The following is a 13129-nucleotide window of genomic DNA, read 5'->3' on the forward strand; positions in this document are numbered from 1 at the left end:
TGACCCACTGACTAGCACCTGACGAGCACCTGACCCACTGACTAGCACCTGACGAGCACCTGACCCACTGACTAGCACCTGACCCACTGACTAGCACCTGACGAGCACCTGACCCACTGACTAGCACCTGACGAGCACCTGACCCACTGACTAGCACCTGACGAGCACCCGGCCCACTGACTAGCACCTGACGACCACCTCACCCACTGACTAGCACCCGGCCCACTGACTAGCACCTGACGAGCACCCGGCCCACTGACTAGCACCCGGCCCACTGACTAGCACCTGACGAGCACCTGACCCACTGACTAGCACCTGACCCACTGACTAGCACCCGGCCCACTGACTAGCTCCCGACCCACTGACTAGCACCTGACGAGCACCTGACCCACTGACAAGCACCCAACCCACTGACGAGCACCTGACCCACTGACTAGCACCTGACCCACTGACGAACACCTGACGAGCACCCGACCCACTGACTCGCACCTGACAAGCACCCGACCCACTGACTAGCACCCAACCCACTGACTAGCACCTAACCCACTGACTAGCACCTGACGAGCACCCGACCCACTGACTAGCACCTGACTAGCACCTGACCCACTGACTAGCACCTGACGAGCACCTGACCCACTGACGAGCACCTGACCCACTGACGAGCACCTGACCCACTGACGAGCACCTGACCCACTGACTAGCACCTGACAAGCACCTGACCCACTGACGAGCACCTGACCCACTGACTAGCACCTGACCCACTGACGAGCACCTGACCCACTGACGAGCACCCGACCCACTGACGAGCACCCGACCCACTGACGAGCACCCGACCCACTGACTAGCACCTGACGAGCACCTGACCCACTGACGAGCACCTGACGAGCACCTGACCCACTGACGAGCACCTGACGAGCACCTGACCCACTGACGAGCACCTGACCCACTGACGAGCACCCGACCCACTGACGAGCACCCGACCCACTGACTAGCACCTGACGAGCACCTGACCCACTGACTAGCACCTGACGAGCACCCATCCCACTGACTAGCACCTAACCCACTGACTAGCACCTTACGAGCACCCATCCCACTGACTAGCACCTGACGAGCACCCGACCCACTGACTAGCACCCAACCCACTGACGGGCACCTGACGCACTGACTAGCACCCAACCCACTGACGGGCACCCGACCCACTGACGAGCACCTGACTAGAACCTGACGAGCACCTGACCCACTGACTAGCACCTGACGAGCACCTGACGCACTGACGAGCACCTGACCCACTGACTAGCACCCGACCCACCGACTAGCACCTGACTAGCACCTGACTAGCACCCAACCCACTGACAAGCATCCAACCCACTGACTAGCATCCGACTCACTGACTAGCACCCGACCCACTGACTAGCACCTGACGAGCACCTGACCCACTGACTAGCACCTGACCCACTGACTAGCACCCGGCCCACTGACTAGCTCCCGACCCACTGACTAGCACCTGACGAGCACCTGACCCACTGACAAGCACCCAACCCACTGACGAGCACCTGACCCACTGACTAGCACCTGACCCACTGACGAACACCTGACGAGCACCCGACCCACTGACTCGCACCTGACAAGCACCCGACCCACTGACTAGCACCCAACCCACTGACTAGCACCTAACCCACTGACTAGCACCTGACGAGCACCCGACCCACTGACTAGCACCTGACTAGCACCTGACCCACTGACTAGCACCTGACGAGCACCTGACCCACTGACGAGCACCTGACCCACTGACGAGCACCTGACCCACTGACGAGCACCTGACCCACTGACTAGCACCTGACAAGCACCTGACCCACTGACGAGCACCTGACCCACTGACTAGCACCTGACCCACTGACGAGCACCTGACCCACTGACGAGCACCCGACCCACTGACGAGCACCCGACCCACTGACGAGCACCCGACCCACTGACTAGCACCTGACGAGCACCTGACCCACTGACGAGCACCTGACGAGCACCTGAACCACTGACGAGCACCTGACGAGCACCTGACCCACTGACGAGCACCTGACCCACTGACGAGCACCTGACCCCCTGACGAGCACCCGACCCACTGACGAGCACCCGACCCACTGACTAGCACCTGACGAGCACCTGACCCACTGACTAGCACCTGACGAGCACCCATCCCACTGACTAGCACCTAACCCACTGACTAGCACCTGACGAGCACCCATCCCACTGACTAGCACCTGACGAGCACCCGACCCACTGACTAGCACCCAACCCACTGACGGGCACCTGACGCACTGACTAGCACCCAACCCACTGACGGGCACCCGACCCACTGACGAGCACCTGACTAGAACCTGACGAGCACCTGACCCACTGACTTGCACCTGACGAGCACCTGACGCACTGACGAGCACCTGACCCACTGACTAGCACCCGACCCACCGACTAGCACCTGACTAGCAACTGACTAGCACCCAACCCACTGACAAGCATCCAACCCACTGACTAGCATCCGACTCACTGACTAGCACCCGACCCACTGACTAGCACCTGACGAGCACCCATCCCACTGACTAGCACCTGACGAGCACCTGACCCAATGACTAGCACCTGACGAGCACCCGACCCACTGACTAGCACCCGGCCCACTGACTAGCACCTGGCCCACTGACTAGCAACTGGCCCACTGACAAGCACCCGGCCCACTGAGTAGCACTTGACGAGCACCCAACCCACTGACGAGCACCTGACCCACTGACTAGCACCTGACCCACTGACTAGCACCTGACCCACTGACTAGCACTTGACCCACTGACTAGCACCTGACCCACTGACGAGCACCCGACCCACTGATGGGCACCTGACCCACTGACTAGCACCTGACCCACTGACTAGCACCCGACCCACTGATGGGCACCTGACCCACTGATGGGCACCTGACCCACTGACTAGCACCCGACCCACTGATGGGCACCTGACCCACTGACGAACACCTGACGAGCACCTGACCCACTGACTAGCACCTGACGAGCACCTGACCCACTGACTAGCACCTGACCCACTGACTAGCACCTGACGAGCACCTGACCCACTGACTAGCACCTGACGAGCACCTGACCCACTGAATAGCACCTGACGAGCACCTGACCCACTGACTAGCACCTGACCCACTGACTAGCACCTGACGAGGACCTGACCCACTGACTAGCACCTGACGAGCACCTGACCCACTGACTAGCACCTGACGAGCACCTGACCCACTGACTAGAACCCGGCCCACTGACTAGCACCTGACGACCACCTCACCCACTGACTAGCACCCGGCCCACTGACTAGCACCTGACGAGCACCCGGCCCACTGACTAGCACCTGACGAGCACCCGGCCCACTGACTAGCACCCGGCCCACTGACTAGCACCTGACGGGCACCTGACCCACTGACTAGCACCTGACCCACTGACTAGCACCCGGCCCACTGACTAGCACCCGACCCACTGACTAGCACCTGATGAGCACCTGACCCACTGACCAGCACCTGACCCACTGACGAGCACCCGACCCACTGACTAGCACCTGACAAGCACCCGACCCACTGACTAGCACCCAACCCACTGACTAGCACCTAACCCACTGACTAGCACCTGACGAGCACCCGACCCACTGACTAGCACCTGACTAGCACCCGATGAGCACCTGACCCACTGACTAGCACCTGACGAGCACCTGACCCACTGACGAGCACCTGACCCACTGACGAGCACCTGACCCACTGACTAGCACCTGACGAGCACCTGACCCACTGACGAGCACCTGACCCACTGACGAGCACCCGACCCACTGACGAGCACCCGACCCACTGACTAGCACCTGACGAGCACCTGACCCACTGACTAGCACCCGACCCACTGATGGGCACCTGACCCACTGACTAGCACCTGACCCACTGACTAGCACCCGACCCACTGATGGGCACCTGACCCACTGACTAGCACCTGACCCACTGACTAGCACCCGACCCACTGATGGGCACCTGACCCACTGATGGGCACCTGACCCACTGACTAGCACCCGACCCACTGATGGGCACCTGACCCACTGACGAACACCTGACGAGCACCTGACCCACTGACTAGCACCTGACGAGCACCTGACCCACTGACTAGCACCTGACCCACTGACTAGCACCTGACGAGAACCTGACCCACTGACTAGCACCTGACGAGCACCTGACCCACTGACTAGCACCTGACGAGCACCTGACCCACTGACTAGCACCTGACCCACTGACTAGCACCTGACGAGCACCTGACCCACTGACTAGCACCTGACGAGCACCTGACCCACTGACTAGCACCTGACGAGCACCTGACCCACTGACTAGAACCCGGCCCACTGACGAGCACCTGACGACCACCTCACCCACTGACTAGCACCCGGCCCACTGACTAGCACCTGACGAGCACCCGGCCCACTGACTAGCACCTGACGAGCACCCGGCCCACTGACTAGCACCCGGCCCACTGACTAGCACCTGACGGGCACCTGACCCACTGACTAGCACCTGACCCACTGACTAGCACCTGACCCACTGACTAACACCCGGCCCACTGACTAGCACCCGACCCACTGACTAGCACCTGATGAGCACCTGACCCACTGACCAGCACCTGACCCACTGACGAGCACCCGACCCACTGACTAGCACCTGACAAGCACCCGACCCACTGACTAGCACCCAACCCACTGACTAGCACCTAACCCACTGACTAGCACCTGACGAGCACCCGACCCACTGACTAGCACCTGACTAGCACCCGACGAGCACCTGACCCACTGACTAGCACCTGACGAGCACCTGACCCACTGACGAGCAGCTGACCCACTGACGAGCACCTGACCCACTGACTAGCACCTGACGAGCACCTGACCCACTGACGAGCACCTGACCCACTGACGAGCACCCGACCCACTGACGAGCACCCGACCCACTGACGAGCACCCGACCCACTGACGAGCACCTGACGAGCACCTGACCCACTGACGAGCACCTGACCCACTGACGAGCACCTGACGAGCACCTGACCCACTGACGAGCACCTGACCCACTGACTAGCACCTGACGAGCACCTGACCCACTGACGAGCACCTGACCCAATGACTAGCACCTGACGAGCACCTGACCCACTGACGAGCACCTGACCCACTGACTAGCACCTGACGAGCACCTGACCCACTGACGAGTACCTGACCCACTGACGAGCACCTGACCCACTGACGAGCACCCGACCCACTGACTAGCACCTGACGAGCATCTGACCCACTGACTAGCACCTGACGAGCACCTGACCCACTGACTAGCACCTGACGAGCACCTGACCCACTGACTAGCACCTGACCCACTGACGAGCACCTGACCCACTGACTAGCACCTGACCCACTGACGAGCACCTGACCCACTGACTAGCACCTGACACACTGACTAGCACCCAACCCACTGACTAGCACCTGACGAGCACCTGACCCACTGACTAGCACCTGACCCACTGACTAGCACCCGACCCACTGACTAGCACCTGACGAGCATCTGACCCACTGACTAGCACCTGACGAGCACCTGACCCACTGACTAGCACCTGACGAGCACCTGACCCACTGACTAGCACCTGACCCACTGACGAGCACCTGACCCACTGACTAGCACCTGACCCACTGACGAGCACCTGACCCACTGACTAGCACCTGACCCACTGACTAGCACCTGACGAGCACCTGACCCACTGACTAGCACCTGACCCACTGACTAGCACCCGACCCACTGATGGGCACCTGACCCACTGACGAACACCTGACGAGCATCTGACCCACTGACTAGCACCTGACGAGCACCTGACCCACTGACTAGCACCTGACCCACTGACTAGCACCTGACGAGCACCTGACCCACTGACTAGCACCTGACGAGCACCTGACCCACTGACTAGCACCTGACCCACTGACTAGCACCTGACGAGCACCTGACCCACTGACTAGCACCTGACGAGCACCTGACCCACTGACTAGCACCTGACCCACTGACTAGAACCCGGCCCACTGACTAGCACCTGACGAGCACCCGGCCCACTGACTAGCACCTGACGACCACCTCACCCACTGACTAGCACCCGGCCCACTGACTAGCACCTGACGAGCACCCGGCCCACTGACTAGCACCCGGCCCACTGACTAGCACCTGACGAGCACCTGACCCACTGACTAGCACCTGACCCACTGACTAGCACCCGGCCCACTGACTAGCACCTGACGAGCACCTGACCCACTGACAAGCACCCAACCCCCTGACGAGCACCTGACCCACTGACTAGCACCTGACCCACTGACGAGCACCCGACCCACTGACGAGCACCTGACAAGCACCCGACCCACTGACTAGCACCCAACCCACTGACTAGCACCTAACCCACTGACTAGCACCTGACGAGCACCCGACCCACTGACTAGCACCTGACTAGCACCTGACCCACTGACTAGCACCTGACGAGCACCTGACCCACTGACGAGCACCTGACCCACTGACGAGCACCTGACCCACTGACGAGCACCTGACCCACTGACTAGCACCTGACAAGCACCTGACCCACTGACGAGCACCTGACCCACTGACTAGCACCTGACCCACTGACGAGCACCTGACCCACTGACGAGCACCCGACCCACTGACGAGCACCCGACCCACTGACGAGCACCCGACCCACTGACGAGCACCTGACGAGCACCTGACCCACTGACGAGCACCTGACGAGCACTTGACCCACTGACGAGCACCTGACCCACTGACGAGCACCCGACCCACTGACGAGCACCCGACCCACTGACTAGCACCTGACGAGCACCTGACCCACTGACTAGCACCTGACGAGCACCTGACCCACTGACTAGCACCTGACGAGCACCTGACCCACTGACTAGCACCTGACGAGCGCCTGACCCACTGACGAGCACCCGACCCACTGACGAGCACCCGGCCCACTGACGAGCACCTGACCCACTGACGAGCACCCGACCCACTGACTAGCACATGACAAGCACCCGACCCACTGACTAGCACCTGACAAGCACCTGACCCACTGACTAGCACCTGACCCACTGACGAGCACCTGACCCACTGACGAGCACCCGACCCACTGACGAGCACCCGACCCACTGACGAGCACCCGACCCACTGACCAGCACCTGACGAGCACCTGACCCACTGACTAGCACCTGACGAGCACCTGACCCACTGACTAGCACCTGACCCACTGACTAGCACCCGACCCACTGACGAGCACCTGACTAGAACCGGACGAGCACCCGACCCACTGATTAGCACCTGACGAGCACCCGGCCCACTGACTAGCACCCGGCCCACTGACTAGCACCTGACGAGCACCTGACCCACTGACTAGCACCTGACCCACTGACTAGCACCCGGCCCACTGACTAGCACCTGACGAGCACCTGACCCACTGACAAGCACCCAACCCACTGACGAGCACCTGACCCACTGACTAGCACCTGACCCACTGACGAGCACCCGACCCACTGACGAGCACCTGACAAGCACCCGACCCACTGACTAGCACCCAACCCACTGACTAGCACCTAACCCACTGACTAGCACCTGACGAGCACCCGACCCACTGACTAGCACCTGACTAGCACCTGACCCACTGACTAGCACCTGACGAGCACCTGACCCACTGACGAGCACCTGACCCACTGACGAGCACCTGACCCACTGACGAGCACCTGACCCACTGACTAGCACCTGACAAGCACCTGACCCACTGACGAGCACCTGACCCACTGACTAGCACCTGACCCACTGACGAGCACCTGACCCACTGACGAGCACCCGACCCACTGACGAGCACCCGACCCACTGACGAGCACCCGACCCACTGACGAGCACCTGACGAGCACCTGACCCACTGACGAGCACCTGACGAGCACTTGACCCACTGACGAGCACCTGACCCACTGACGAGCACCCGACCCACTGACGAGCACCCGACCCACTGACTAGCACCTGACGAGCACCTGACCCACTGACTAGCACCTGACGAGCACCTGACCCACTGACTAGCACCTGACGAGCACCTGACCCACTGACTAGCACCTGACGAGCGCCTGACCCACTGACGAGCACCCGACCCACTGAGGAGCACCCGGCCCACTGACGAGCACCTGACCCACTGACGAGCACCCGACCCACTGACTAGCACATGACAAGCACCCGACCCACTGACTAGCACCTGACAAGCACCTGACCCACTGACTAGCACCTGACCCACTGACGAGCACCTGACCCACTGACGAGCACCCGACCCACTGACGAGCACCCGACCCACTGACGAGCACCTGACCCACTGACTAGCACCTGACGAGCACCTGACCCACTGACTAGCACCTGACGAGCACCTGACCCACTGACTAGCACCTGACCCACTGACTAGCACCCGACCCACTGACGAGCACCTGACTAGAACCGGACGAGCACCCGACCCACTGATTAGCACCTGACTAGCACCCGACCCACTGACTAGCACCCAACCCACTGACTAGCACCTAACCCACTGACTAGCACCTGACGAGCACCCAACCCACTGACTAGCACCTAACCCACTGACGGGCACCTGACCCACTGACGAGCACCTGACCCACTGACGAGCACTTGACCCACTCACTTCATGACCTCTATGTAGCCCTTGGCAGCGGCCACGTGCAGCGCTGTGGCCTTGGTGTTAGGATGAGGTGTCAGCACGCCACTTCCTGCCAGCACCGCGTTGGCATCCGCCAGCATCACCCGCTCCTCTTCCCGTCGTGCCATGTCCACGTCAACCCCTAAGAGAGAGGAAGAGGGACACATGCAACAGATAGGGACCCAGACTACATAATAATCCCTAGTTGACCTGCTTCTAGAACACCCAGACTACATAATAATCCCTAGTTACCCTGTTTATAGTATTATAGAACAACCAGACTACATAATAATCCCTAGTTACCCTGTTTATAGTATTATAGAACACCCAGACTACATAATAATCCCTAGTTACCCTGTTTATAGTATTATAGAACACCCAGACTACATAATAATCCCTAGTTACCCTGTTTATAGTATTATAGAACACCCAGACTACATAATAATCCCTAGTTACCCTGCATCTAGAACACCCAGACTACATAATAATCCCTAGTTACCCTGCATCTAGAACACCCAGACTACATAATAATCCCTAGTTACCCTGTTTATAGTATTATAGAACACCCAGACTACATAATAATCCCTAGTTACCCTGCATCTAGAACACCCAGACTACATAATAATCCCTAGTTGACCTGGATCTAGAACACCCAGACTACATAATAATCCCTAGTTGACCTGCATCTAGAACACCCAGACTACATAATAATCCCTAGTTGACCTGCTTCTAGAACACCCAGACTACATAATAATCCCTAGTTGACCTGCTTCTAGAACACCCAGACTACATAATAATCCCTAGTTGACCTGCTTCTAGAACACCCAGACTACATAATAATCCCTAGTTGACCTGCTTCTAGAACACCCAGACTACATAATAATCCCTAGTTACCCTGCATCTAGTATTATAGAACACCCAGACTACATAATAATCCCTAGTTACCCTGCATCTAGAACACCCAGACTACACAATAATCCCTAGTTACCCTGTTTATAGTATTATAGAACACCCAGACTACATAATAATCCCTAGTTACCCTGCATCTAGAACACCCAGACTACATAATAATCCCTAGTTACCCTGCATCTAGAACACCCAGACTACATAATAATCCCTAGTTACCCTGCATCTAGAACACCCAGACTACATAATAATCCCTAGTTTCCCTGCTTCTCGGTCTCTCCCTATGGCATCGTCAGGGGGTAATGACTATGTTAATATGCGTCATTGTGTTAACACCCTACCTTGTTTCTTGATCTCCCCCTTCAGCAGTCTCTCCATAGCATCCTCAGTGACCACGTCCAGAGGAAGCTCTCCTTCACTGTTCACCGCCCCCACACGTGCACCGTGCTCTATCAGGTACCTGCAACATAGACACACAACATAATGGTTCCTATACACAACACAATGGTTCCTACTCACAACATAATGGTTCCTACTCACAACATAATGGTTCCTACACACAACATAATGGTTCCTACTCACAACATAATGGTTCCTACACACAACATAATGGTTCCTACTCACAACATAATGGTTCCTACTCACAACATAATGGTTCCTACTCACAACATAATGGTTCCTACTCACAACATAATGGTTCCTACACACAACATAATGGTTCCTACTCACAACATAATGGTTCCTACTCACAACATAATGGTTCCTACTCACAACATAATGGTTCCTACTCACAACATAATGGTTCCTACTCACAACATAATGGTTCCTACTCACAACATAATGGTTCCTACTCACAACATAATGGTTCCTACACACAACATAATGGTTCCTACTCACAACATAATGGTTCCTATACACAACATAATGGTTCCTAGTCACAACATAATGGTTCCTACTCACAACACAATGGTTCCTACTCACAACATAATGGTTCCTACTCACAACATAATGGTTCCTACTCACAACATAATGGTTCCTACTCACAACATAATGGTTCCTACTCACAACATAATGGTTCCTACACACAACATAATGGTTCCTACACACAACATAATGGTTCCTACTCACAACATAATGGTTCCTACACACAACATAATGGTTCCTACTCACAACATAATGGTTCCTACTCACAACATAATGGTTCCTACTCACAACATAATGGTTCCTACTCACAACATAATGGTTCCTACTCACAACATAATGGTTCCTACTCACAACATAATGGTTCCTACACACAACATAATGGTTCCTACTCACAACATAATGGTTCCTACTCACAACATAATGGTTCCTACTCACAACATAATGGTTCCTACTCACAACATAATGGTTCCTACTCACAACATAATGGTTCCTACTCACAACATAATGGTTCCTACTCACAACATAATGGTTCCTACACACAACATAATGGTTCCTACTCACAACATAATGGTTCCTATACACAACATAATGGTTCCTAGTCACAACATAATGGTTCCTACTCACAACATAATGGTTCCTACTCACAACATAATGGTTCCTACTCACAACATAATGGTTCCTACTCACAACATAATGGTTCCTACTCACAACATAATGGTTCCTACTCACAACATAATGGTTCCTACACACAACATAATGGTTCCTACACACAACATAATGGTTCCTACTCACAACATAATGGTTCCTACACACAACATAATGGTTCCTACTCACAACATAATGGTTCCTACTCACAACATAATGGTTCCTACTCACAACATAATGGTTCCTACTCACAACATAATGGTTCCTACTCACAACATAATGGTTCCTACTCACAACATAATGGTTCCTACTCACAACATAATGGTTCCTACTCACAACATAATGGTTCCTACTCACAACATAATGGTTCCTACACACAACATAATGGTTCCTACTCACAACATAATGGTTCCTACTCACAACATAATGGTTCCTACTCACAACATAATGGTTCCTACTCACAACATAATGGTTCCTACTCACAACATAATGGTTCCTACTCACAACATAATGGTTCCTACTCACAACATAATGGTTCCTACTCACAACATAATGGTTCCTACACACAACATAATGGTTCCTACACACAACATAATGGTTCCTACTCACAACATAATGGTTCCTACACACCACATCAATATCAATGTATTGCACAGTGCAGTGGTTCTTCATCCTGGTCCCAAGGGGTGCATATTTAACACTACACACCCGATTCCACTGATCAAAAGGTTTGATGATGATGATTAGTTGAGTCAGGTGTGCAACCCCTTTCGGGGTCCTCTGGACCAGGATGTAGAACCAGTAGTATAGTGGAACGGTGTAATATTAAATAGACACCCACTTGGTGATCTGTATGAACCCACAGGAGGCAGCAGCGTGGAGGGGAGTCCACCCCTCGTTGTCCCCCCGGTTCACATCACTCCCACTCTCCACCAGGAACTGGACCATCTCTGCATTCTCATCTATACACGCCTGGAGACGACAGGAAACACATTGGAAGGTGAGAGATGAGAGGACAGGAAACACATTGGAAGGCGAGAGATGAGAGGACAGGAAACACATTGGAAGGTGAGAGATGAGAGGACAGGAAACACATTGGAAGGTGAGAGATGAGAGGACAGGAAACACATTGGAAGGTGAGAGATGAGAGGACAGGAAACACATTGGAAGGTGAGAGGAGAGAGAGGAAACACAATGGAAGGTGAGAGATGAGAGGACAGGAAACACATTGGAAGGTGAGAGATGAGAGGACAGGAAACACATTGGAAGGTGAGAGATGAGAGGACAGGAAACACATTGGAAGGTGAGAGATGAGAGGACAGGAAACACATTGGAAGGTGAGAGGACAGGAAACACATTGGAAGGTGAGAGGACAGGAAACACATTGGAAGGTGAGAGGACAGGAAACACATTGGAAGGTGAGAGGAGAGAGAGGAAACACATTGGAAGGTGAGAGATGAGAGGACAGGAAACACATTGGAAGGTGAGAGATGAGAGGACAGGAAACACATTGGAAGGTGAGAGATGAGAGGACAGGAAACACATTGGAAGGTGAGAGATGAGAGGACAGGAAACACATTGGAAGGTGAGAGATGAGAGGACAGGAAACACAATGGAAGGTGAGCGATGAGAGGACAGGAAACACATTGGAAGGTGAGAGATGAGAGGACAGGAAACACATTGGAAGGTGAGAGATGAGAGGACAGGAAACACATTGGAAGGTGAGAGATGAGAGGACAGGAAACACATTGGAAGGTGAGAGATGAGAGGACAGGAAACACATTGGAAGGTGAGAGATGAGAGGACAGGAAACACATTGGAAGGTGAGAGATGAGAGGACAGGAAACACATTGGAAGGTGAGAGATGAGAGGACAGGAAACACAATGGAAGGTGA

General features: G+C 55.3%; 1 protein-coding gene across 1 annotated transcript in view; it reads right to left on the reverse strand.

Moving 5' to 3' along the window:
• The window catches only part of LOC118381918 (protein phosphatase 1 regulatory subunit 12A-like), a 112099-nt gene that overhangs the window by 81952 nt on the left and 17018 nt on the right, over positions 1-13129 (reverse strand). Inside the window, exons 2-4 of the mRNA XM_052467054.1 lie at positions 12076-12206; positions 10007-10125; positions 8745-8901 (exon numbers count right to left, since the gene is read on the reverse strand). Coding sequence (XP_052323014.1) covers positions 8745-8901; positions 10007-10125; positions 12076-12206 — 407 coding nt within the window. The remainder of the gene's footprint in view (positions 1-8744; positions 8902-10006; positions 10126-12075; positions 12207-13129) is intronic.

The sequence above is a fragment of the Oncorhynchus keta genome, chromosome 17 (assembly GCF_023373465.1).
Source record: "Oncorhynchus keta strain PuntledgeMale-10-30-2019 chromosome 17, Oket_V2, whole genome shotgun sequence".
In the NCBI taxonomy this organism is placed as follows: Eukaryota; Metazoa; Chordata; class Actinopteri; order Salmoniformes; family Salmonidae; genus Oncorhynchus; species Oncorhynchus keta.